The sequence below is a fragment of the Emys orbicularis genome, chromosome 8 (assembly GCF_028017835.1).
Source record: "Emys orbicularis isolate rEmyOrb1 chromosome 8, rEmyOrb1.hap1, whole genome shotgun sequence".
Classification (NCBI taxonomy): domain Eukaryota; kingdom Metazoa; phylum Chordata; order Testudines; family Emydidae; genus Emys; species Emys orbicularis.
In genome coordinates this window covers 6,375,694-6,403,487 of record NC_088690.1, presented here as the reverse complement: position 1 = coordinate 6,403,487, position 27,794 = coordinate 6,375,694, and the positions used below count along the sequence as shown (strand labels likewise).

The 27,794-nt window shown below is 48.3% G+C and overlaps 1 protein-coding gene across 1 annotated transcript; it reads right to left on the bottom strand.

Annotated features, from left to right (window-relative positions):
- Positions 1 to 5,521: 5,521 nt before the first annotated feature.
- Positions 5,522 to 26,816, bottom strand: LOC135882987 (cytochrome P450 4B1-like). The gene is made up of 12 exons (XM_065410010.1): positions 26,631 to 26,816; positions 24,690 to 24,831; positions 22,555 to 22,599; positions 21,009 to 21,136; positions 19,099 to 19,223; positions 18,856 to 19,010; positions 17,926 to 18,032; positions 12,361 to 12,551; positions 11,855 to 11,988; positions 8,511 to 8,575; positions 7,576 to 7,658; positions 5,522 to 5,690 (listed from the first exon to the last, which is right to left on the bottom strand). The coding sequence occupies exons 1-12, from the start codon at positions 26,814 to 26,816 to the stop codon at positions 5,522 to 5,524; spliced, it is 1,530 nt and encodes a 509-aa protein (XP_065266082.1).
- Between the last annotated feature and the right edge of the window lie 978 nt (positions 26,817 to 27,794).

Below are 27,794 nucleotides of genomic sequence, written 5' to 3'. Positions count from 1 at the left end.
TCCAATGGTTAATTACCCTCACTGTTCAATCTAATTAGGCCTTATTTTCAGCCTGAATTGTCTAGCTTCAACTTCCAGCCATTGACTCATTTTATACCCTTTTCTGCTAGATTGAAGAGCCCATTGTTAAATATTTATTCCCCATGTAGGTATTTGTAGCCTGTAATCACGTTACCTCTTAACCTTCTCTTTGTTAAGCTAAGTTCATTGACTCCATCACCGTAAGGCAGGTTTTCTAATCCTTTAATCATTCTCATGCCTCTTCACTGACCCCTCTCCAATTTACCACCATCCTCCTTAAATTGTGGGCACCAGAACTGGATACAGGATCCCAGGAGCGGTCGCACCATTGCCATACACAGAGACAGCAAGGGTGAATTTTGCTTTCGTTTTCAGAACAATCACTAATATCTCTGGTTACACATCACAGACTGTATGGTTGTTCTTCTAGTAGATTGTTGTAAAGGTGCCAAATTCCACATCCGTTTATGCCCTTCATTTGAGGGAGGCTTGAGAGAAATATAGATCAAGGCAGAATTCGGCTCTCGGAACTTGACTGCACACAAGTTGTATTGTTTTAACTAGACTGGTCTTTGTGTGTATTCATGCTGCACTTTGTGCCTGGAATGGCCTTCCCTGTCTGGGTGCTTATATAACCCTCAACACTGTCATACTTGAGCACCTCACAATCTCTAGCACTCCTCTGAGGGAGGGAAGTATCATTCCCCTTTTACAGAGGGGAAACTGAGGCACAGGGCAGCTGAAGTCAGTTGCCCAAAGTCACACAGGATGTGAGAGGCAGTGCCAGGAATTAAGCCTTGGTATCCTGAGTGCCTTATCCACTAGGCCATCCTTCCTCCTTATCCCAAGGAGCTCTCCTGCTCCAGACCCCTCAGCTTGAACCAGGACATCAGACGGAAGCCCAGTCCTGATTCTGATCTGGATCCAGACCTGGCTCTGGATTTCATAGCTATGGCTTTTCTCTAAGTATGTCTGGTGGGCTAAAGTGAAGAATCAAACATGAACACCCCTCCACCCATCTTTCTGGAGAAGTTCAGATTTGGAAGCCAGCCTGGATCCAAAATTCACATCTTAAGCAGATCTCTACTTAAAGAGCCCCACTGCATTCAATTAGCTGTCCCCCTCCAGTCTCCTCTTGGACACTTCGAACTCCATCTCTGCCTGCCCATTCGTTTTTTGAATACCCCTTCTCTAGGGCACAAGTGTATGTTTATAAAATGACCCTCATGATGCTTTATAAAATACTAGACGCTTAGTTAGTGGAGCAGGGAAATATTGCACAGGAGTTGAGTGACCTTTGTACCTAGTGTCCGAAAACTGCTGGACTCATGATGTCTCTATTTCTTTCAGTTCAGCGTCATGAAGGGTAAAGACGCATCACATGTTCATGGTCGGGGCTCTATTCGTGACTTAGGACCCAATTTAAACAAAGAGAACATTTGAAAAGTTTTACCAAGAGTCTGATTTGGGGACAGGGAGAGATTTCCCATTGATTTTTCAAAAAGAGGCCTAAGTGTCTCATATGCCTTTGAAAATCTTCCCCCCAAATGAATTAGTTCAAGACAGAAGACTCGGACCTTGCCCATGAAAAAATTAAATTCACCGTTGATTGTCTCCTATTAGAGGCAAAGCAGGTGCTGTCACAAGACAAAGCACTTCTGTAGTTTACACATTAACCTGCAAACCCAAGCAAGATGCAAGTTCTGAAGCATTTCCCACTTTATTCCATTAGCAGCATCCACTGTCGGTTACAGAAATCACAGGCTCAGTTTAGGCCAAAGGTTCTTAGAGCATTGCTTAAGCAGGATGTTAAAACTTCAGTTATTCTGGAAGTCATTATTTTCAATATCAGGATTAAATCATGAAATGCAGCTCATCTCCTGCAGGGGGCTTTCAGATTATAGCTTTAGAATTTGAGTAAATGAAAGGATTTTTAGCGGGATAGCATGGTGAGATTTCTTATCTATTCCTCCAACGAGGCTTCTAATACTTAAGGAGTGTGGAATAATATTTTAGTCTCTGTCCAGGTGTGAGATACTTAGCTGGAGTCACAGAGCAGGAATTGATTCTCCACTTCTTAAATCTGTCTTGACTCGATGCTTTCCCCACAGGTTAGTCCCAGGCACTAGACACACAGTTTTCCCCATCTGGTTTTGGTCCCTGGATTCAGCTGTAGCCAATGGCCTAAATAAACCTCTGAAGGTGTAGAGATGCCTTTCTCTGATGCAGGGGGTGATTCTGCTTGCTAGAAGCTGGGAATGGGCGACAGGGGATGGATCACGTGATGATTCCCTGTTCTGTTCATTCCCTCTGGGGCACCTGGCATTGGCCACTGTTGGCAGACAGGATATTGAGCTAGATGGACCTTTGGTCTGACCCAGTATGGCCGCTCTTACGTATGTTATTATATTCTGCCTCTTACTGTGGAGCTGTCAGTCCTTGGCTTTGCTGAACAAGGTCTGAGAGGAGCATTGAACTTTCAGCCTGGGCCTTCACCCTGAGTCTGCTTTGTCAGCTACATACTGCCTAGTTTAGTGGCTGGATTTAGCTCTGTTACATTGAACCTCCCGTTCTATTGGTCTGTTGTCTTCTAGGAATTTTCTCTCCGACTTCTTCCAAAAGCCTCTGCCGACTGCCCCCAAAGCACCTCTTCTCTTTATCCACTTGGCCCCAGAACACTGTTCAGTGCAGAAAAGGGTTTTGAACAAAGACCCCTTTCGTTTGTTGTGGGAAAGGAGCAAATGGCCTTGCTTTATCTAGGAACATTCTGCTCCTTAGTTCGGTGCAGGACAAGCTGAGGCTCCTTGCCTTGTAAAAACGGGTTCATACTAAATCCAGGCCCATTTCAGCAGAAAGCCTATGCAGCTCTCATTTCCCCAGTTTGAAGCCTATGTGCCTAACCTGTAATGGGTTTGATTTAGATCCAAGCATGATTCTGCAGAGGCAAGAGCCTTTACAATAGAAAAAACGGACAAACGTATTCCTATTCACAAGGCCCCACAGCCAGGCAGAGAGAGAGAGAACCTTGGTCATAATGCTCTCCTACATCCAACCAGGAGCTGTCCTGTCTCCCATGCATTCACCCCAGCAGGGAGAATGGCTGAAGAGGTTCACAGCTACTTAAAGGGGCAGTCCCACTGTAACAGTCAGTGCCCCTAAGGTATTAGGATTCATTCTATGCCCGCATGGATCCCCCTTCACTGTCTGTGATGCCTTTATGGGCATAGTCCTTCTCATGGACACTTCGGGGCTATCTGGAGCAGTGACCCCATCTGCTCTTTCTTTTCTTAGGGTAAGAGATTCTTTCATATCCTGGGACATTCGGGCAACACCAACATCCCTGCAATAACAGCCACATCCAAACCAGAGCGGGAGTTGGACAACATCCTGCTCGTTATAGAACTAGAGAGGAGAAACATAAAGCCAACAGCAAGTTGTTGAACTGGCTTTCCTCTAGGCATAGGCTAGGGAAGGTGAGTGACAAAGGTCGCAGATGGGTAGCTGTGAATATTGCATATTAGGGTTTGCTCAGTTTACAGCTCACAGCCTGACAAAGATATTTAAAGACCTCTTGACCAATCCACAATCTTTCAGCTGCATTCTACAGGGCATGGCTGTATTTGGGGCATTTGACAAGCTAACCCCCCTTCCTGCTGAGGTCTGTGTACACGTCCCTTCCTTCTGAATGCAAATTGGTATCTCATCTGGTGATGGGGTGTCTGAGTCTCACCCTGGCAGGCCTTTCCAGCTCCGGGTTGCTACAGATTTTTCATCCAAAGGCACAGTGTCAGAGATAGCATGGGCATAAGAATGCATAGAATGTTGCTAATCCGCAAAGGGGCAGAGTTAGCTGTTACATTCTCCAAATGCAGGACCCAAAGTCCGTTGAAGTCAATGGGAAGAAGACTCTCGTTGACAGACTTGGGATCGGGCTCCAAGTGAGGAGGGAATTGCTGCATCTTTCCCTGGGCTGGAAGGGAGGTGTCTTGATGCAATTGCTACATTGGAGGGGCAGATTCCAAGGATGAATGCACAGGGAGAACCCTCAATATCTGTCTAGCGTAAATGATATGACAAGGAAGCTCTACTCTGGGGATCATGTAAGCATCCATCCTGGATTAGAAGGGAAATTAGGAGTATCTTGGCTCCAGCTGAGTGACTTTTGAGGGCCAATGAGAGCTGTGTGTGTAGTCTGAAGGCAGCCTGCATGGATCTTTGATTGTCCATGTTGCATCGTGTCGGTGTTTACATTACAGAGAGCTCTGAGCCAAGATCTGAGCAGCCTCCACTGGAAGAAAGTTCAGATTTGGAGCAAAAATTTTAACTGGCCTCTATTTCTGAGGTGGGCCAAACCAAAACTCCAGAGCTTCTCAGTGGGTAGCCGTGTTCACCCACCTCTCAACTGGGAGACTTGGCCCAGCTCACACTTCAATCTTCCCAACCAAGCGTTGATGTTAATCCCTCATAGGGGATGAGTGGCCTTGGCGGAGGAATTCACACCTTTGTTGTTGTTTAGCTGGAGACAGCTCTCGGCAAGGCTGGGTGGATAGGTGATCAGTGCAAAATAGACCAATGTGCTACCGTGTGGGGATAAGTGTTGGGCTCAGTCTACCCTGGAGGTTAGGCATTAGTGAAAATTGCAGTGCACCAGTGTAAAATTGTGTCTACACTAGGGGTTTGCACTGGTGCCTAAAATCCCAGTGTAAGGAGGCCTTAAACCCCAGCTAGATCACTGGCTCTCATAGGATGGGAGCTGAGGCGACACTTGGCCGTGGTCTACACTGGGGGGCGGGGAGGGTGTCGACCTAAGATACTCAACTTCAGCTACGAGAAGTTGACGTACTTAGATCTACTCACCGCGGCGTCTTCACAGTGCTGAGTCGACTGCTGCCGCTCCCCCGTCCACTCCGCTTGCGCCTCTCGTGGCGGTGGAGTACCGTAGTCGACGGGAGAGCGCTCGGGGATCGATTTATCGCGTCTAGACTAGATGTGATAAATCGACCCCCGAGAGATCGATCGTTACCCAGCGGGTAGTGTAGACCTGCCCAGGACTCCTGTGGAGGAAGGAGAGCTAGCTCTGTGCAGTGCTGCCCTCTACAGTTTGCATTAGGGAACAGATGTGAAATTGCACTCAAAGCTCTGCTCGTGCTCTCAGTACACAGCATGAGGGGCTGCGGAAAGGGGAGACGTGCTGCCTTCGACCCTGCATTGCTCGGGTCCCCGAGCATGGCACTGACAGGCAAGAGTGCTCCTTAGCTAGGGATGAGGCGCTTAGGATGCTTTACTCCCATATCCAGGTCTCCTCCCAGCACTGCGCTCACTCCAGCTCTGGGGATAGGGAAGGCCCCAGAGAAACCAGCTGGTGCTGAGAATTCAGGAAAGGTCATGGAACAGGTTGGCTGAAGTGAGGCTATCCCGTGAAACACCCATTGATTGCATTCCCTTGCAAATGAGCCGATCCTACTGACTCCCGATATGGAGCTCCATGGTTTCTGCGGTGTCAGGGAAGTTTCCTTAAGAGCAGGTGGATCCCACTGCTGGACTTGAGGACAACCTGTGGTATTTCCTTGGGTGGTTTGGCTGGATCAGGAGACAGCTCAAAGCGGAGCAGAGTCAGAGCGAGAGCCACTTTCAGCTCGTTCATGGCAAACTGCTTCCCGATGCAGTTCCTGGAAGAGGGAGGGGAAGCCTATAAGGACGTATGCTCTTGCTTAGAAATCAACTTTCATTCACAAATCTATCCCGAAGCACTTTGCTAGCTGAGTGAACCAATCCAGCTCTTTGGGTCAGTGACCATTTCTCAGGTGTATGTACAGCAGCTAGCACAATGGGGGCCTCATCTCAGCAGGGGCTTTCGGCTGCTACTGTAATATATAGCCTAGACGAATCCCTTCACCCATCACTATAGTGCTGCCACTACTGGGTTAAAACATAGCAGCTGTTTAATAGCGCACAGCAACGTTACCAGGCAGTTTTGGGACAGGTGTGAAAAATGCTCTTTCCCATTGAATCTGCGAGGAGATCCATACAGTTACTCCCCCACTCCACTACTCAAAGAGATTTTTCCAAGCCACATATATCAATTAGGCACCTAGCTCCCATTGGCTTTTCATGTGCTTAACTGCCACACACATGTGCATGCAATACCTCCCCCTACAAGTGATCCAGAATTCAGTCCCACGAGTGATGGCTCTGGAGTTGCTCTGTAATAATTTAGGGCGCTGGTGTGCTGATTGGATTAGTGCAGGGGTTCTCAGACTTTTGTACTGGTAACCCCTTTCACACAGCAAGCCTCTAAGTGCGACCCCCCTTATACATTAAAAACACTTTTTTATATATTTAACACCATTATAAATGCTGGAGGCAAAGCGGGGTTTGGGGTGGAGGCTGACAGCTCGCGACTCCCCATGTAATAACCTCGCAACCCCCTGAGGGGTCCCGACCCCCAGTTTGAGAACCCCTGGATTATTGGGATGTTTACTGTGCGAATATATTGGGTGCAACTGAATAGGGGGCGGTGGGGAAAGCCAAGCAGGAAGGCAAAAGATAAGCCACTTCTCCCCCAAACACTTTGGTGTTAAGAGACAATGCCAGGAGAGGAAAAGGTCCGTGAATGCAGGAGATCAAAAGAACAACGGTGTGTTAAAAAAGGCACACTCTTCTGAGGCGGGGAATTGTTCGGGGGACCCAGGCTGAGATAGGCACCTGCAAGGGTGACAGAAAAAGTGAGGCCTGCTTAGGACCCCATCAGGCGGTGATAAGCCTTTAGGTGAGATAGACGTGGGTGTAGACCGTTTGCTGTTTTGAAATCTTTTCTCTCTAAGTGCTTTCTTCCGACTGTTAAATAACCCGTGCTTTGGTTGTCAGAAGTCTGGCTGGTCGCTGTAAACCACTGGTCACAGACTCCTGAAGGGAAGAACTGCAGGTGTCTGAACTCGGTTGGACCTGGTGGGTCCTGTTGGGCCTGGTCTGAGAGGGGAGAATTGCACAATTCCAACCAGGAGAGGCCCGAGGCCTAAGACCTGAGGGGTTCGCTCAGAGACCACAAAGGGGCCGGGGGTGCAGCTAGCCCACCGTGGCACCGTGCCTCTACCAAACGATTGTGGCATGTCAATTACACTCCTTTGGAGATGTAAGGAGGCTTAAAACCCCGGCTAGATCATTGGCTCTCACGCAATGGGAGCTGAGGCGACACTTCGGTCTCCTGTGGGGGAAGGAGAACTAGCTCCATTGCAGTGCTGCCCTCTACTGTTTGCATTAGGGAATGGATGTGAAAACTGCACTCAGAGCTCCATCCATCACAGTCCTTTGGAGACAGGCCACTCCAGGGGACGCCTCAGTGGGCATTGTGAAGCAGAAACAGGAGAGGCCAGAGAGTTCAATCACTAAGAAGGAACCTCTCGTTTGGTGCATTCCCGTAGCTCCCCCACTTGGAAGACACAGCAGTATGCAGCCAACTTGTTAGTGTTCAGTGGGTATTAGCAACATCCTGGCAAAATGTATTGCTTTGTTTTCAGCTGACCCCACCCACAGAGTGAATGAAATATCCCCCACCGTGCTCCAGCTGCGAAGGGCAGGAAAGCATGGGAATGCCTCTTGGACAAGTTCTCTGGTGAAAACCTCATGGGATCAAACACCTGCGGGAAGAGAGTTCAAAGGTCTGTGGCAAAGGTTTTTAGTTCCCAAACTACAGCGTTGCTTGGTTTGACGCCAGCAACTTTATAGAATCAGACAAGGTGCATTTAACAACATTGCCCCCCTCAGCTTAGGCACAAAATGCGATTTCAGAGTCAAATGTGAGGTCAATTTCAGCCCAGAGTCTGTTGCGGTAGCCCTAACACAGGGGAGGAGGTGCTGAGGTGGAAACTCTTCTAGGACAGCCGCAGTGCGAAGGGGCAGTGATCTCCCCTCCCATAAGGGGCCAGCACAGCCCAAAATGTGAGCTGTGTTAACCGGGGAAATGCAGTCACCCTGTAAGCTGGGGAGGTGCTGTCGCAACACATCCCCGGTGCAGCCCCCTACCTAAAAAGTGAGCCCTTGTGCTGGGCCCAGAGCACTACTGCCTCTCACCCACAGCTGCCAGGCGACTGACAGGAGTTGCTGGTACAACCAAGAGCATCATCTGCTACATTTGCCCAAAACGCTATGAATCCTTATTCCACCAGACGTACATGACTATGTGTAAAAACAGACCATTCCACACCCTACTCTGTCACTCTGATACTCAAAATCTTTAGGGCAACCTCCTTTTTGCAGATCTATCGCACATTTCATCTGGACAGACGCTACTTGAATAAGATTGCAAAACACCTCGGTAAGGTCAATATTATCCCGGCTTTACAGCTGGGGAAATGGAAGAAGAGAGAAGTAAGAAATATCTTGCTCAAGGAAGTATGTGGCAGAGGCAGGGAAAGCACCCATCTCTCTTGGTACCCAGTCCTTTGTTTTAACTACGTGACCACCTCTTCTTTCTGTAAAGTTAAAAGTACCTCTGGATCTTGCCATACAGCTGGGTTCCTATGAAGAGAATAAATATGCACTGCAACCAGGGAACCTGTAAGAAAAATGAGAAATAAGAAAATAAATAGGTTAGTCTCTAAGGTGCCACAAGGCCTCCTTGTTGTTTTTGCTGATACAGACTAACACAGCTACCACTCTAAAAGAAAAATGTTGGTGACCTCACAGGGCAAACATCTATTCAGCACAACATGCTATCCTGTTAAAGGCCCTTAATCTTCTTAACCAACACACCTGCTGACTGAGAAATACCTTGAGTCATTTCTACATACATATTTTCACTCCCTTTAGTCCTGCTGAGGCAATGTTAAACTATGGGAGAATGAACTGGGTTCTATTCTGGCTCATGTATCAGCAGCAAAAGTGACAGGTCTCAAACTGTAATTGTAAGTGGGGAATCATCATTGAGCTGTGGGTTTCTAGTGGGGTCCCGCAAGGCCCTACACTATTTAACAATTTTATCAACGACCTGGCAGAAAAAATAAAATCATCACTGATAAAGTTTGCAGATGACACAAAGATTGGGGGAGTGGTAAATAACAAAGAGGACAGGTCACTGATTCAGAGTAATCTGGATCGCTTAGTAAACTGGGCACAAGCAATCAATATGCTTTGTAATACAACTAAATGTAAAAGTATACATGTAGGTACAAAGAACACGAGCCACTCTCACAGGATGGGGGACTCTATCCTGGGAAGCAGTGACTCTGAAAAAGATTTGGGGATCATTGTATGTAGATAATCAGCTGAGCAAGAGTTCCCAGTGTGATGCTGTGGCCAAAAGAGCTAATACGATCCTGTGATGCATAAACGGGAATCTAGGAGTAAAGAGGTTATTTTTACCTCTATATTTGGCACCAAGAGACCACTGCTGGAATCCTGTGTCCAGTTCTGGTGTCCACAAGTCAAGAAGATTGTTGATAAATTGGAGAGGGTTCAGGGAAGAGCCATAAGAATGATTAAAGGGTTGGAAAACCTGCCTTATAGTTATAAACTCAAAGAGCTCAATCTATTTAGCTTAAGAATGAGAAGGTTAAGGGGTGATGTGAGTACAGTCTAGACTCTATAAGTACCTACACGAGGAACAAATATTTAATAATGGGCTCTTCAATTTAGCGGAGAAAGGTAAAACACAATCCTGTGGCTGGAAGTGGAAGCTAGACAAATTCAGACTGGAAATAAGGTGTAAATTTTTAACAGATAGGGTAATTAACCACTGGAGCAATTGGCTTCTCCATCACTGATAATTTTGAAATCAAGATTGGATGTTCTTCTAACAGATAATCTCTAGGAGTTATTTTGGGGAAGTTCTCTGGCCTGTGTTATATAAGAGGTCAGCCTACATGATCACAGTGGTCCTGCAGGAATCTGTGACTCTGCCAGGTGAGTTCGGAGTGCAGAACCTATGTTACTAGAAACGATGTAATGGCAGTAGTAAACGGCATTGTAATATATTAATCTTCAGCACTGGTGGAGAGAAAGAGCTTGGAACGCCACAATACTATTTTTACAGTCACTTGTGTGACAATCACTTTACGTTCAGGGTGAGATTTTCACAGCTCGCACAACTGCACACTTACATTTTTGGCTTGTGAAAGTGGAGGGGGGGATGATCTGGCCCTTAGTGGATTTCATCTTTTTATTGATCTTATGCAATAACTAAACTCTCTTTTTAAAAAAAAATTACACTCAGCAGCCGTGCATGGGTGCCTTATAGAAGTGATCCAAATTCCATTGAAACAGGTGGAAAAAAATCCCATTGTCTTCAAGGGTCTTTGGATCAAGATTGGTGATTTACCAGGTGCACACCAGATGATGCAATATAATATAATCAATGAGCAGATTATCAACAGAGTCAATAGATTTTGCGTCAGAAGCAGGGAATGGTTAGAAGATTGGGCAAGAGCACCTAATGATTAGGGAAGAATGATTGACATGCCGGCTGTACTTTGAACCTAGAAGAATGGACTGCAGTTAAAGCCAAGTAACTGACCTACCTCAGGTGACTTTTTCACTAGCACAGTTATTGGGGCAAGGGTAACTTCTCCACTCTCACCTCCTGCGGTGTGTTTATTGCATGAATTAGTAAAAACAGAAGGAGACGGCAACATGACCCCCTGCCTACAAACCAAAGAAATAGACAAGACAGACACAGGGTGGGGGAAGAACACACAAGGAGAGGAAACAATGTGATGACAGCAAACAAACACATTAGTTCCATGATTGTATTGATTGATTGATTTGTGGGGAGGGGTTAGTTAGGAGGGGACCAGTGAAACGGAAGGAAGAGGGGTCGGGGGGCAGGGCAGAGGAGAAGTGAGCAGGAGGGGCAGACGGGGGAAACTGAGGTGAGGAGACTGAGAGGAGGAAGAGTGCAGAGAAAGGCAGAGAACATTCTCTAGCTTTGACTGGAATGTCCAAAGGTCCTTGTTTTGGCAGCTTCTGCTCCTACTGGCTTGCGTCTCTAGCTGGCTCCTCTGCAGTTCTCCCCCAAGGCCACGTGATGGGGGAAGGGGAGGCACTGCCTGGATTCTAGTGATAGAGTGTGCGTGTGTATAGGGGGTTCCCCTGCACAGTTCTGGGTCTGGGGGATGCTGGGCTGGGCCCCATTTCTCCCTCTCCCCACTAGTGCAGCAGTCCCTGACGTAGTGCTACCCAACGGGCAAGTGGAGAGCATAAAGCCAACAGTCCCCTACCTGCAACGTATTTTCCTGCAAGTTCCCTGCTCTTTTGTGGGTGCCACTAGAACTGGCGTTGCAAGGCATACGCCTGGGACAGGACAGCGTGCGCTGGCCATGGGCATTGCAGGCTGGAATTAAATGCCATGCTCTGTTTGTTTGCTTTCTGATTGTTGAATGTTTTGGTTTCCATTCACGTAGCATTTTTCAGTTGGCAGAATCATACCCATCACACCCCTAGATGGACTTAGTTGGCAGGACTCCCATGGAATTTCAGGAGGAAACTGGCACTGCTATTTTCTAGCAAAGTCTCTGAGGTCGGGCAGGCAGCAGTCCTACCTACCCTCCCTAGGGTGAATCGCCCCAGGGCTCAGTGAGACAGGTTAGTACAGGAAAGTGCAATTTGTAATTGACATTCAAAGAATCATGTTACAATTTACAATGAAGACAGAATAGGCCCTGGGAGCACCACAAACCGCTCAACATTTCCTAGGTCTTCACTTGGATGTCACAGGAGAATTTCTTCCACTCTGGTTGACATGAACTACATTCAGGGCCAAAGTGTGACTTCAATGGGAGTGGCATGTATGCAGCTGAAGGTAGAATTGGGCCCTTAAGAAGGAGGAGGCTAAACAGACCTTCTGGTAAGGTACGTCCATCGGGGAACGTGATGGGTTTGCTGAGCAGTCGGGACACTGCAGGTACTGGAGGGTAAAGGCGAAGGCTCTCCTTGATGCACATGGTGCTGTAAATCATTTTGCCAAGGTCATCCCTGAAAGCAAGCATAGGTGGAGAGTATGAATGAGTAACAGCCCCTACCGCTATGAAAATACTAGCTAGCAGCATCAACATCAGCAAACCAAAGATCTAGAATTGAAATGCCCTTAACGCAAGGGAAGTTTGGATTTGGCCTTGGATCTGTCCTTCATAGCATTGCTATACTAAGTGTTGATCCTTCAGTGCAGAGCTTGTGAAATAGATCCATTTTCAATTCCTCAAACTGAATACCTAAGAAAATAATCCAAAACCAAATTATATTAAACTAGTGAAAACAACAAGGAGTCCGGTGCAACACATGTTGTTTTTGTGGATACAGACTAACACGGCTACCCCCTGATATTAAACTAGTGAGGTAACATCTCACCACTGAATGGTCTCTCTGTCTCCCAGAATCTCCTTGATCTCTTCCCTGCATCTCTGCTGGTGCTCTGGGTACAGGGCCATGCAGTACAAGAGCCAGGAGACCCCACTGGCCGTGGTATCGTGACCCTCAAACATAAACGTGTCCACCTCGGCACGTAGGTCTTCATCAGATAATCCAGCTCCGTTTTCATCCTAGCAAAGCAGGGAGGTAAATAATCCCCAAACAAGTGTTCATTTCATGAACAATTTTTGGAGTGAAAAAAATACACCTTGATTACTGGTGAAGATCCCAGGCTTGATTTGTCTTGTTTACAACAGAGGAAATCAGGTGTCAGTCCACTGAAAGCAACGGAATTATGCAGGTATCTACCTGGTGTAAGTGAGGTCAGACTCAGATCCATTGAGTACAAAGGCAAGCATTCCCCTTCTAGGATTAGCAAGGCAGCAGAGATGGGCTATGATTCAAGTTACTCATCAACACGGTGTCACATAACAACCTTCAGGGCTGACAAACTGAATATGAGCCAACAATGTGAACCTCTGACCTAGCCCATCCCTGACAGGTGTTTGTCTCAGCAGCCCAGACCACCTGCACAGAGCTAAAACCATTCTGGGGTGCATTAGCAGGAGTGTTGTATGTAAGACACGGGAGGTCATTGTTCCACGCTACTCAGCAGTCGTGAGGCCTCCGCTGGAGTCCTGTGACCAGTTCTGGGCACCGCACTCTAAGAAAGATGTGGACAAATTGGAGGGAGTCCACAGGAGAGCAACAAAAATGATAAAAAGTTCAAAAAAACAGGGGGCTCTATGAAGAAAGGTTAAAAAGCCTGGGCTTGTTTAGTCTTCAGAAAAGAAGACTGAGGGAGGAACGGTAACAGTCTTCAAATATGTTAAGGGCTGTTATAAAGAGGACGTGGATGAATTGTTCTCCCTATGCCCTGGAGGTAGGACAAGAAGTAACAGGCTTAATCTGCAGCTGGGGAGATTTAGGTTAGATATTAGAAAACACATTCTAACTCTAAGGATAGCTAAATTCTGGAACAGGCTCCCAAGGGAGGTTGTGGGATCCCTATCACTGGAGGTTTTTAAGAGCAGGTTGGACAAACACCTGTCGGGGATGGGCTAGGCAGAGGTTCCCAACTTGTTTTTGCTGAGACCCAACTTTGGAGATTTATGTCTCATACGAGCCCCACTCTTTCTAAGAAACAGTATTTTTGTAGGGGGTGGCGTGCCTGGTACCCAGAGGAGCCAGCGAGGGTCCTCACCATGTAACAGTCGAGGAAGCCTTCAGCTCCCTGCCATGGTCAGGCAATCTCTCAGGGGCAGCAAACTGGGCCGCGCTGAAGGGCCGGAGTCAGGACAGGAGCAGAAAACTGCACCCTGTGAGTACTGGCCCCCTTGCTTAGGGTGACCAGCCATCCCGTTTTTAAAAGAACAGTCCCATATTTAAGCCCTCCTGCAGGTGTCCTGACTTTTTCTTAAAAATGGGCAATTTGTCCCATATTTTCTGTCTCCTCCCCATCAGTACTGGCGGATCCTGCTGCTGGCCGGATCCCTGCTTGCCAGCCGTCTGCCCACCTGCGGTGAGTGAGGGGGTCCAGTGGCCGATGATGGGGGTGGGTGTGCAAGGCTGGTGGCAGGGCAAAGCTGCAGCGCGGGGCCAGCTGCTCCCCATGCTGGTCCGTCAGCACAGCCCCCGCCGTGTGCTGGCTCTTGGCCAGCAGGACCCTGCCCCCCGTCCCCTTTCCGGCTGGAACTGGCTGCGCGCTGTGAGCTGCGGTGGCTGGTGAGTGCAGGCAGGCGCTAGGCAGCGGCCGGTTACGTGTCACCTCTGCTGCCCACCCATTGGCCCTTTACGTGCTCCCCCTCCAGCTGTCCTCTCCCTGCTTTGCCCCTTCACCTCCCCGAGCCCCACTGCTCCTCCATATCCCCCCAGCGGGGTGCGTCCCGCTCCCAGCGCTGTGCGGAGAACCAGTCCCTGGTCGCAGCACTCAGCTCACTAGCAGCCTGGCGGGCAGGCTCCTCCCTTCCTTCCCCCACTGCCTCTGGCTGGGCCAGTGCCCCAGGAAAGCCCAAGAAGCTCTGGCCACACAGCGCTGGCATGGGGAAGCCGCTCTGCCCCTCAGCTAAACTCTGGAGTGGCGGGGGGAGGGGGGAGAAGTGATTTCCCAGCCTGTTCGCGCCCTGACCCTGTAGGCTTCACAGCAGCCCCCTGGGCAGGGGCGTAGCACCCTCTTCACCCGCCCGCCGCCCCCGGGTCCTGCCCCCAGGGAGCGCGGGGCTGCTCCATCTCCTAGGCACCCTCCCCTGCTGAGTCACCTCTTTGGCCGGGTTCACTGAAGCCCCTGCAATCAGGGTCCCTGGGCCCTGGTGCACAATGCATCCTTAGGGCTTAACCCCTTCCTGCCCACGCTGTAGCCATGGGACAGGAGGCGGCTGGGTTATCTTGGTGGCCACCAGCAGCCTGGAGGTGTTCCCCCCACCCTGATCCTCTGTGGCTGGAAGCAGCTCCCATCCCTTCCCTCCCACACAGTGCTGAAACGCTGCTGCCGACCACATTCTGGTGTGAACCCTGGTGGAAATCCGGGGAGGGAGGCATGTGACCCTGCGTGCCCCTGCACGTGTTGCCTCGGGAAGACGCGGTGCCAGGTACCAGGAGAGGCAGGTCTGTCCCAGGGGCCCAGCCAGGCATGAAGGGAGGAGAGCGCAGGGCAGGGAAGGTCAGGTCAGTTGGACACCCCACCCTGTGTGAGAGAGGTGTACAGGAGTGTGTGTGTGTCACCTCTCCCCGTGTGAACTCTAAAGCCTTAACGATAAGAAGGTAAATAAAAAAAATCCAACTACGCAGTATTTCTTTTGAACAGGGGCTCAGTCAACATGATGTTAAGTTGAATGTTTGTACTGCATAGTTCTGATTGATTGTTGGTGAAGTCGCTTAAATACGAGTAATTTTTCCAGGTGTCCTGTGTTCAGCAAAGGGAAATAAAACCCTACCCTTGCTGGACAGCCCCATGGCATTTGGCATGGCCCCATCTGCTCTCCCGCCGCAGGTTCTGTCCAGCAGGGGAAGTGGATGGGGCTCTGTGCCCTAAGGCCCCACTTAAGGGCCAAGGTCAGGAGGGGGTCTGTCTGGCGGGGGTGGGGTGGGGTCAGTACTCCCGGGGTGCATCCTTAGGTCCCCGGCTCTCCGAGGCCCCACCAACCTCCCCAGCGGAGGAGGGTAACTGCTGGTTGGGGGCTGCTGTAGGTGCGGCATTGGGGGAGCGAGTTGGGCATGAAGCCTGGTCTCATCAGCCCAGACCACCTGCACAGAGCCCCACCTGCTTCCCTGCCAGACAGAGCCCCCTCCTGAGCCTGGCCCTTCCGCATGTCTCCCCCCCAGGTCCTCACGCCCCTCCAATAACCCCACTGCAGACACCCCAGGTATACTTAGTCCTGCCTCAGTGCAGAGATCAGCCCAACTGGTGGCCCAGGGGCCAGATCTGGCCCACAGGCCGATTCCATCTGGGCCCCAGGTGTCCACTCCCCCAGCAGCAGCTGCCCAGCACGCAGAGAGTATTTCAGTGACATGCTGCACGTACCAGAGACTATCTGTACAAAATGGCATCCTCTGTGCAGCATGGCCTTGTAAGTATGGTGCGTGCGGTCACGCTACGTGGAGGACGCCATTTTGTTTCTGTACGTGGCCCGCCCAGGTGCCACACAACTGCACATACCGCCTGCGTCTCTGAAAAGGTTGAGGCACCCGAGGGCCCTTCCAGCCCTGCATTTCTGTGCTTCTATGGTAACTACCATGTGTTGTCCACTCTCCTCAGAAGAATTCTTATTCCTTTTTATTTTTTCTATACACAAAGCGAAGTTATGTACTTTCAGCCAGGATATTGTAAGATTACAAGACAAACAACAAACAATACAAGAAAGAACAAAAGTAAAATCGGGGGGGGGGGGGGGCGAACAGTGGCGTAGCCAGGTTCTAAGTGCAAGGGGAGCAAACATAAAAAAGGCGCCCCCCCCTTGGCTCCTCCTCTGGTCACACCCCCCTTGGCTCCTCCTCCAACTGCTCCACGCCCCCCCCGGCTGGCTCCTCCGGCCGCGTCCCCCCCCGGCTCCTCCGGCCACGCTGCGCCCCCCCTCCCAGACACCCCGCTCATTGGGTCCGCGCTTACCTGGCTGCCCAGGTGCCTCTGATGAGCTACCTCCTCCTCCCCCACAGCGCCAGGGCGCCCAGCTCCTGCTGGTTCCCGCTGAGTCCGGCACGACCTAGGAGCGGGCTCCCCACAGGGAATGGAGACCAAGCCCCGCCCGCTTGCCAGGGGCAGAATGCAGCGCCCCGCATGCCGCCCGTTTACAAGGGCGGCAAACACCACCGAAGCACGTCTTTACCTTGAGGTGCCCGCGCTCCGGCCATCCAGCGCTGGCGGGAGAGCGGGAACGGGGAGGAGAGGGAGGCAGCTGCAGCTAATCCCCTGTTTGTGGCCAGGCTTCTCGCAGCAGCCGTGCGGGGCTCCAGCATTTCTGCTGCCCCAAGCAAAAAAAAAAGCCGCGATTGCGATCGGCGGTGGCAATTGGGGAAAAAAAAAAAAAAAGCCGCGATCGGCGGCGGCGGCAGTTCAGCGGCAGGTCCTTCGCTCCTAGAGGGAGTGAGGGACCTTGGCCGCCCCAAGCACCTGCTTGTTAAGCTGGTGCCTGGAGCCGGCCCTGGCTGGAGCAGCAGCAGCACCTGTGCCCGGGCAGCGGCAGCGCCTCCTCCCGTCTCTCACTTTCTTCTCCCGTGCTCCGAGCCGGGTGCCCTGCTGCAGCCCCTCCACGCTGCGAAACCGCCGGCGCTCTGCCTAGTGCCAGAATGTCTTGAGCTGCTGCCACAGCAGCTTCCCCCCTCCCGCTGCCGAGCCGCGCTGCGCAGGGACCCAGAGCTCCGGCAGCGCCCAGACACCCCGCTGAGGCGCTGCTTTTGAAAAATGTGCTGAGGGGAAGCGGCTGATTCCCCTGCACCCCACTAGCTATGCTACTGGGGGGGGGGGAAGGGGAAGGAGAGTGAGAGCACAGTGTGTGTGTCTCTCCCCTGTAAGAGTCTGCACTGAACTGAACTCCAAATGGCAGCTGTCTCCAGCAGACCAGCAGGCACTTAGAAATTTCAAGATGCAGTACATAGGAAACCAAAAAGGGAACATTTACCTAGTTACACACAGTATAGACAACACCCCCTCCCTGGAACACTCCCTAGAATATGCCAAAGGTCTCATTCACGCTTACATGCTGTGGTGCCGCCGTTCCTGTACGTATTAACGTGCTGAGTGAAAATCAACTCACAGAGAGGAAAGAGTTAATTACCCTCATAGCACTGTTACTACTTGTAGTTATTCATTCACTGAGCACTGTCCTTTGCACACCCTTGCTTGACATTTCTTACCTTCACTTCCAGCCCCGCTATCAGCTGACCGAATTAGACGTGAGGATATATACGATGGGGAAGCTATTGTCAACAATAGCCAGGTGTGTCTGCTGATGACACTTCGGGAAACACGTCGGTTGCTTGGCTGTTTACATGATGATTTCAAACACTCACCTTGGCACACAGAAGAATGTCCAGAAAATCCAAGTACTTCTTCTTCTGGATCTTTTCAAGTTCTTGCTGATCTTGGAGGGACGTCTTTCTCTCTTGTATTACTTTATCTGCATACGAGAGTGGCAAATATATTAGCTACCCCTCGACATCACTGTGACCTGTCTGTCTGGAAAGGTCATGCAGTTGAGCAATCAAAGGATCAGAGTCTGAGGGTCTTCTGCTTAATGCAAATGATGAAATATAGTAGACCAGTGCAGGAGATGAGATCTCTTAGAACCAGGTATTAGGAAGACTTTGTATTTCTAAAGTACTGTCATTGACGGATAGGTCCATCAATGGCTATTAGCCAGGATGGGCAGGGATGGTGTCCCTAGCCTCTGTTTGCCAGAAACTGGGAATGGGTGACAGGGGATGGATCACTTGATTATCTGTTCTATTCATTCCCTCTGGGGCACCTGGCATTGGCCACTGTAGGAAGACAGGACACTGGGCTAGATGGACCTTTAGTCTGATCAGTATGGCCGTTCTTATGTTCTTATGTCCCTTCCACTGAGAGATCTCTCAGAACATTACAAACAGTGGAATCATTATCTCTATTTTGCAGGTGATCAAACTGACCTGTGGAGAGACAAAGTAACTTGCCTGAAGTCCCACAGTAAATCAGTGACAGAGCGAGGAATAGAAATCCATCCTTAGCGGAATTTCACAGAAGTTCATGGAATTCCACCAGCATTGGATTTGGCCCTAGATCTACTGACTACCAGCCTTGTGCCTCAATTTTAAAACCATTCTTCTTCCCTGGAGAATTAGTGAAAAAGTTTCTCCAGGGTTTACATTCATAGACTGACCAGCTAACAGTAGGTTAATCCCACCAAACTAGGCAACATCCTACAGTCTATAGGAGAAGAAAAGGAGGACACTGGGAAATACCTGTATGCTGGTGTGCTAGTCGGCAGGCCTCCTGAAAGCGACGTCCTTGAGGACTGATTCGATAGATGAAATCATTATGAAATGGGAAAAAGCGGATTCTATGAAACACCAGGTAGGTCAGGTCATAGACTGCTTTGATGTAGTAGTCTGAGTCACTGAAGGAAAAGAACAGTCAAATAAGGCTACTATGGACCTGGCTGACAAGAACATTTTTGTTAGGATTTGAAAGCCCCTGGCACTGACCTGTCAGTCTGGCAGTTGCTATGACAACTGAAGGCACATTTCATGATGCTGTCCAGGGTCATCAAGCTGACATGTTCAAAGAGCTCCACTGATTTATCCAGTGTGATCAGCCGTTCCCACTTATCCTAACGGAGGAGAGAGAGATGAGGAGGGATGGGATTCCAGAAAAGGGTTTTGCTGACTACAGAGATCCCATTCAGTGCCCTTTATTTATTTTTGTTGCTTTCCATATCTGCATCCTGCGAAACCCCTGTTGCATGTTAGACCCTGGTCTGTAAGCAAAGACTCTGATCTAAAAGGAACAATGTCAGCTGGGATTGACATTCTGGAACCAGATTACAGGATTATTTATTTATGGCTGGAGATCAGGCCAAAATGAAAAACTAGATCTGAATTCTTCTTTCCCCATCTTTGGGGTCGGTAAGATCTGGATCTGCATTTGGATTTTGTTGTCCTGAGCTTGAACTAGAAACCGAAATCCAAACATCCCTAAAGCAAGTTTGGAGCCAGACCAGGAGTGGCTCACAGCCATTTCTAGTTACAAGTGGTTTTCATGATATCCTGAAATTATTTTCAGCAAAGTGAAAAGAAACTGATCTGTGTAATAGGTCTTTGGCCAATTATTTTTGGCAGGAACTAGATCCAAATCTGAGGGGGGAAGGGAGAATCCACATACAGTGGTGCATTGTTGATCTAATGTATTTTCTAGAATGTCTGTCACCACTGGCATATCTAATGCGCAACAGATATAACCGGAAATCAAGGTAAATTAAGACTTGAGTTCATTTTTACTGGTTTCATAATTTATATGACTCAGCAGCGAGCCTCTCCACATAAATTAATGTCCTCTGAGCAAAAGTTCATTGACAATTCAACAGATACGCCATGCCAGAAGGATTTGGTTATCTGAGTCCAATCCAGCTGGATTAAAGGATGTGTCTACAATTTTTTTGATCTCTGCAACTGAGCAGGGCCGACGAGAGGTACAAATTACAAATTACTGGGGCCCGGGGGTCTGGAATGGGGCCCAGGGCCCGGCTTCCCCCCCCCTCGTCGGCCCTGTTTAGCCAGTCCGCCCTTGCTGGGGGGGTCCGAAATTTTTTTTCCGGGGCCCGAACCCGCTCTCGGTGGCCCTGCAACTGAGTGATTGTCTCTAGCAAACTGTTTTACTTGCCAGCATTGTAAACAAACTAACGTAAGTTTAGCAACAACCCTTATTAAAAAGCGAGACATAATGGTTATTTCTAGGTGGTTAGAGCACACCTCAAGTGATGGTTGAAAATCTGAAGACGTTTGGGGCCAAGTTCATCTCTTGATGTATCTCCACTGTAGTCAGTGGAGTTACCCCAGAGGTCAATTTGGCTCAGAGACTTTAATTATTATTAGGGACATACAATCCTTGCGAATTCACAGTTTCTAGCTAAAGAGAGTATTTTGAGATAAAAGGACTCTTCCAACAAGCTGGGCTAGTAGAAGTGGGCACCTTATGGATAGTGCATGATAGTATATGAACTTCATTAGATTCCACCCTGAGCTCCTCTTCATCCACTCTTCGTTCCCTCTATTTTATACTAGCCCAAGTTTAGTTTCTTATCTGGCAGTCAGCCTGTTCTCCTCATTTATCTTCTATGTTCACCATCCCCAGGCTGAGAAAAGTTACTGTATTACTGTTCACTTTATTGGAAACCAGGTGACAGAAAAATATCTTGGGCCAGATTCTAAACTGATGTAGGTTGGTGTCGCTCCACTGAATTACACCAGCTGGCCCCTTTACTAAAGGGTTGTAGAGCGATTGTGGGACGCAAACTGTTTAGAACATCTCGTTCCACTTTCTTCTAATTGTTCAACATCAGACCCAGTTATTTTCCTGGCTCTGCAGCTGAAAGCACGGTTTTGGTGATGATTCCTACCAGCATCACTTTGGTAGACTCTGCCATCAATGAGACATAAGGTTTCAGCACATCATAATGAAACCCTGGAGTCAGCAGCCTTCGATGCTGGAACCACTTTGGCCCATGTAAGATCAGTAATCCCTTGCCTGGGGGAATATAAATAGCAAAGAGCCAGTCAGATCACTCCACAGTACAATGAATTACTGTTATTATTTTTTATAGCACTCATAGTAGTCTTGGTGCTTTGAAGAGAGGGAACATTTAAAACATGAATACTTAATTCTATACCTAAGCAAGTCCTCAGTGGATCGTATTCTGAGGGATGGTACCATGAGGAAGGAGAGGGAGTCTTAAGAACTTGATGAGAGATTAGAAAGATCACACCATTCGAGAGGAGGGGGGATGGCACTTACTGAAAGAGGGCAGGGGCAAAGGTGGAAGGGGCTCTATATTTGATGTAGTACCTTATTGGTATTTTGATAGCAGCCACACAGGGCCCTTAATAAGGCTGAAATTAGTTATGCCCCAGCAAGTATGAAATCTCTGTCGCACCAACTAGAGCCGGGCAAAACCAATTTTCAATGAAAAGGGTCAAAAAACTGAAAACCAAAAATATTTTGGTTTTCCAAAATGAAAAATGTTGGTTTTACACTGAAAACTTTATGGGTTTTATTTGATGGCAACCATTTTTCTTTTGGTTGGAAACCCAACATTTAAGTTTTCTGCATTTCCCCCCAGGTTTTTGACTAAAAGCAGAAATGTTTTGCATGGGAGAGAAAAATTTTGCAACCAGCTCTACAAATGACATAGGTATTAGCAATGTTAATACCCTGTGCCATGGAATGACATGGTGCAATAAACATCAGCAGCTGGGAACAATAATACTAATGTCCAGAATTACCCTGATGCACAAAGTGTGGTTCTACTCAGTAAAAGCAGAATTATGGAACTCAGTGCATATGCGCCTTGCTGAGTCCACACACAGTTTGCTCAGTTTACAGTTTACACAGTTTACCAGCCCTGTAAACTCAGCTTTGGTTCTGAGAGTCAAGCTGGGTTTTTTCCTTCTCAGGCATCCTCAGTGACACCTGCTAACCCCATTAGACTTCAGTGAGGTTGCAGTGGTGGCACCGAGGGCATAGTCTGAAGACCATGAAGCTGAATATGTGTAATTGAGGGCATCATTTGGCCTGCACAATCTCAATTGTGCATTGGTTATGGGGGGAAGGTAATCACCGTCATCTGAAATATCAGATACTAGGCGCTGTGGAGCAGGATTCTGGATAAAATAGAGAAATGGTCTAGTCTAATACGGTATTTCCTGTGTTTGTCATGTCATCCCTAGTAGCTTTCCATAGCAGAATGGTAATCTTCTCTGGTTTTATAATAGCAAGGAATAAAGTAAATCAAATTACAAGAGAAGTGTGTGGCCCACCATGAACTGATGAAGCAAGGAAACTGAGGATGAGGGCTGAAACTCTGGGCTAACACTCCAGGACATAGCATGCCCTTGATTCGTTCATGAAACTGTTCAAAAGGATGGACGAAGCATGATTATACATACCAATCCAGGGAATTAAGAATTTGTAGGTTGTAAGACCCTTGGGATCTGTGAAATTCAACAGAGAAGATAAGTACAATGTTAGGAGTTGACACACCATGAAAACAAAAATCTAGCTGCATTTCTGGTATGAATTCACTCTTCTAGTCATGGCGATGGAGCTCAATTAATTAGGAAATGAGTGGTATAGAAATTAGACAGCTAAATCTTTTCAAATTATTTAGTATATTAAATATTTAAAGAATGTTTCTTTTCATACTATTAATACATTTTAAAGAGGGTCTTTGTAGTGGGGCGGCTGCCCCACTCCCTGAGAATTTAGGCTGCAGCAGGCCAGTGGGCCTGCGCAGATGGACAGCCAATAAGAAAAGGGCTTATTGGGAGCCAATCAGGGCCCAGATTGGAGGCAGCCAATCAGAGCCAGGCTCAGCCCTATAAAAAGGCTGCTCAGGGAGGGAGCAGGAGTCTGTCCCAGGCCTTCGATAAGGGAAGGTCTGTCTCCAGAGCTGGGAGACTAGCACCTGGGACAGGGCAGTGCTGGGCAGGCCCAGGGGACCAGAAGGGAACTCCAGCCCGGTGTCTGCCAGGCTGCAGGCCCTGAGGAGAAGGGCCTAGCCTTTGCGAGGGGTCGAAGGGGAAGCGGCCCAGGGACGTGGACAGACGGAGGGAGAGAAGGAGGGCAGGATGGTTGCTACTAGAGGGTCCCTGGGTTGGGACCCAGAGTAGTGGGCGGGTCTGGGTCCCCCCCCGCCCCCCGTTCCCCTTTGCCTTACACCCGGCCGATGGGAGCGGTTGTCTAGGGCTGAACCAACCCCCTGCCAAGAGGGGTGTGACTTTGGGGGTGCAGTTGCCCACATTGGCCGGGGCGCAGAGTGACAGCCTTATACCTGGCCGACGGGAGTGGCTGTCTTGGGCTGCACCAACCCCCTGCCAAGAGGGGTGTGACTTTGGGGGTGCAGTTGCTCACATTGGGTGGGACGCAGAAAGACAGCTGATTGGTCCCCCCCACCCCCTGGAAGGGGGCGAGGATGGACTAAGGGGCACTGCCAGAGGGCAGTAGCTCGAAGAGGACGCCGCAAGTTGGGAGCAACGCGGGTCCACATACCAACCGAGGGTGAGATGATGGATGGGACGCTACCAGGAGGGGGCACTCCACTGGACTGAGCTAATTCCCAGAGTCACCAGCAGAAGGCACTGTGGTGGGTGAGTCCCAACACTGTTACAGTCTTTTACATGTATCTCATTAATTAGATGTACTCGGGACTGGGGAGGATGATGGGAAGATGAGATTAGAGATATGGGTGAGGAAAGGGAAGGGAAGGCCATGGAAGCTTTTAAAGTTGAGGAAGGTCATTTTGTGCTGGAGGAACAAGAAAGTCAATGGAGATGCTATTGCCAGATCAAGGCCTTGGGCCTGATCTTCAAAGGTATTAATGTGCCAGGCCCAAGCCAAATCAGGGATCACATTGACATCAATGATCCACCAGAGCAGCTGTGCTCTTCTAGGATCATGATGCAACTGTTGAGATTAGGCTCATCCAGACTCTGACCGCATTTAGGATGTGCAGCAAGAACCTCCTCTTTGAAAAAGCTTTCCCATCCGAACTGGAATAATATTGAGATATACTTCTAGATAGTAATCTCTTCTGGACAGGGTCTGTCATTTGTTCTGTGTTTGTATAGTGCCTAGTCCTAGAACAATGTGGCCCCGATTTAGTCATAATCCCTAGGTACTACCACAGCAGTAATTATAATAATTAGAGCTTCCTACACTAGAAAGGGAGAACAACGGAAGACTCTGGGATGTCATGTAGGAGATGTTCTGTGCTGCTTTTCCTGGCAACAACTTAGATACTATGGTGGTGGGTGCTCTAGGAAACCCTAAGATAGACACATTTCTGAGGGTGCAGGTGTTTGGTTCCCATTTCCCGTTGTGGGTGAGTATAGAAAGTGCCTCAATTTAACGGTGAAGAGCTACGCATTTGGGAAGGGTATAAAGGAGGGAATTGCAATAATCGACAGAAGAGACAAGCAGGAAGAAGAGTCTGAATGGTTCTCTGTGTAAATAACACTTGGTCTTTGCAGTGGGAGACAGCATCAAGTGCGAACCTTTCTGAACTAAGCTCCAATGACCGTACCTCCATGGCCAAACACAGTTTTGGCATAATCAGGGTGGTTGACTATTAAGGAAGCCACGAAACCTCCAATCCATCTGGGATAGGCATAGGGGTACTTTTTTGCCCAAGACAGCAACTTGTTTAATTCTCCACCTTGAGAAATCTGCAATGATAGTGAAAAGAGAGTGAGAGAGAGCTTAGGGAGGGAGAAAGGGGTGAAATCACATCAGCATGGAAAGTCTGCACAAAGCCATCTGGGCCACTCAAGGCCTCTCTGTGGGAGATAGGGAGCAGGTGTAGTGGATTTGCAATGAGGGGCTCTGCCCCTGAAGCTGGTAGGAAGAGGGGGAGGGATAGTTTAGTGGTTTGAGTGTTGGCCTACTAAACCTAGGGTTGTGAGTTCAATCCTTAAGGGGACCATTTAGGGATCTGGGGCAAAAATCTGTCTGGGGATTGGTCCTGCTTTGAGCAAGGGGTTGGACTTGATGACCTCCTGAGGTCCCTTCTAACCCTGATATTCTATGACACTATGCTGGCCCCAAACTGGCTGGGATAGAGAGGACCAAATCTACACAAAGTGGCTACAGAGTTCCAGAGGGAGCTGCATTGCAGCTCTGTCTCCTTTGCAAATCACAATAGTAAAGCTTAACACTCCCCTTGCACTGGGGAAAAGAGGCAGCTGCTTGGAAAATTTGCTATTTTTTTTCAGAGAAATGTCAAAAATTAACATTTTCCTCTGAATTTTTTTAAATAAAAAACTGAAACCCAAAACCTGAAAATGTTGGGGGTGCTTGAAAGCTGTTTTAAGTTACAATTCGTAGGTTTAAAAAATTTCAGCTTAAAAAAACAGTTTCTGGTTTTGCATCAAAAAAAGGAACACCATCAAAATGAAAATTTCCCATGCAAAATTTTTGCTTTAGACAAAGCCATTTTTTTTTGGCTAAAATTGCATGTTGATGAAAAAAGATTGACATTGCAAGAGGCAAAGCAGGGCAGAATCAGGCTCAACATTTTAAACCAGCGACACGCAGACCTCAGTGGGTCAGAAGCGAAATTAGCGATCAACATTCCCCAAAAGAGCCACAGTCGTGAGAATTCATTGCTTCATTTACTATAGTACTATATATTCATCTTTAAACAGTATGACAGGGGAATATCTATCTATCTATCTCATAGCAAAATGACTGACCAAGTAATATTTTATCAACTACAATTGGTTAATAACACAGTAAAAGCATCCTGATTGGTTAATAACTTAGATTGATTAATAGTTAAATCACACAGTAGTTTAATATCATGTGCTGCAAAGATCTACAGGGGACACATTAAAGAGACACTTGCAGATCGCGAGTCACGGTCTGAGTATCACTATATTAAACATGTATTTGATGTCAATCTGTTTGAGTTTGGGTGAGGTGAACATTGCAATTGGATAAAAAAAACTGCATAAAGCCCCAAATGGCTGCATCATGAAACGCTGAAAATGTTTGAAATAAAAATTCCCCATATTCACACACACAGCAGAGCTTAGTAGCTGTGAAAACAAACTCAAACCTACTTCCTACAGAGAAGATGCCTCTTAAGTGGAGGCAAGAAACTTTTTTTATGTTGCTCCTATTAAATTTGATCATCAAAGTCCTGATCCTGGAAAGCGCGTTAACTCTAAGCGGGTGAGTAACCCGTGTCAAGTCTGTTTGTTTGCTTAAAGGACTGGAGCTGAAAATTGGACACAATTCTTACTGTGGCTGCATCTTTATTTGTCCCCCCACAAACATGACACTAACATACGATTGTGGTGTCTGTTAAAGGGTAGGACAAAGCCGCTGCCTGCCCGGATCCTTTCCTAACGAACAGATTTCACAGACCCCACTCACTGTATTTACCTTCCCTCTGCCTATTCTCTGTGGAAACCAATCTGGATGGTGTGTATATATAGCTGCATAACCCCATGTCTTTCCCTACCTGAGAGTTGTGGCCATACAGCCAGTGGCTGGGGGGACCTGGGAAACTCTCAAAAGCTTTGAGGAGCTGTTGTCTCTTGCGATACAGCTGGATCGCTTTCAGCAGCACGTAGATGAGGCAAAATCCAGTGGCCAGGTACAAAAGCAGAGAGGAAGGGGTCACTATTTTCTCCAGCGCAAATGCCATGGTCCTGCAGCTTCTGAGGCAGTGACAGGCTCTGAATCTCTCACCGTGCTCACATTCCTTTTGGGTCTGGATTAGCCAATAGTCAAAGCAATATAACTCCCTCCCCTTTCCCACACAAGGTTATGAGGAATGCTGTGTGCCGGGTAACCTACTGGGAATGTACAGGAGAAAGTTCTGAAGTTCTCACCAGCAATTGGCCAGACTTTGCTTGGCAGGAGAAGACCCAACTGTCCTGTGAGTTCATCTGTCCTTTCCCCCTACTTCAGGCATTTAGCAGTGCCCTAAGGAAACTTCGTATTCAAGAGGATTAAGAAGAAGCTTCCCATGTGGACAGGTTATCCTGTCACAGCAGGATTTCTTGCACCCTCTCTGAAGTCGCTGGTCAATTGGCAGAGATGGGTGCAGGATACACATTCTTCTGGGGAGGTTGCCCAGCCTCAGAGCCAGGACAACTGGGTGTTGGCTTTGCCATTAGCAACTCCATTGCTTGCAAGCTTAAAAGTCTACCTAAAGGCATAAGTGATCATCCAATGGCTTTGTAGTTGCCATTGAAACATAAGAGGTATGTTACCATCATCAGCGCTTATGCTCCTACCATTACAAATACTGAAAACAAGAAAGAAAAGTTCTATGGTGACTTAGACAAACTCATTGTGCCAAACAATGGCCTCTTATCCACTACATCATTGTCCAGTGGCAAGATCTACAGGATGTACAAACCACTGCAACCATGCGAGGGCAGACTTCTGGAAAGACCATCACATGATCTCTCCAAACTGTTATTAGTAATTCAACCAGAGTATCGCAAGTCATCTAAACCAATCAGATGGCTCAACATAAAGTGATTACAAGATGAAGTGGAGCTCTGTAATAACATTGCAGCAGCTATGCCTGACCCTGTTGGATTGACTACCAGTGTTAATGTAAACAGTGAGTGGGCAACTTTTCTCAACATGGTATATCAAGTCACTCTTTCTA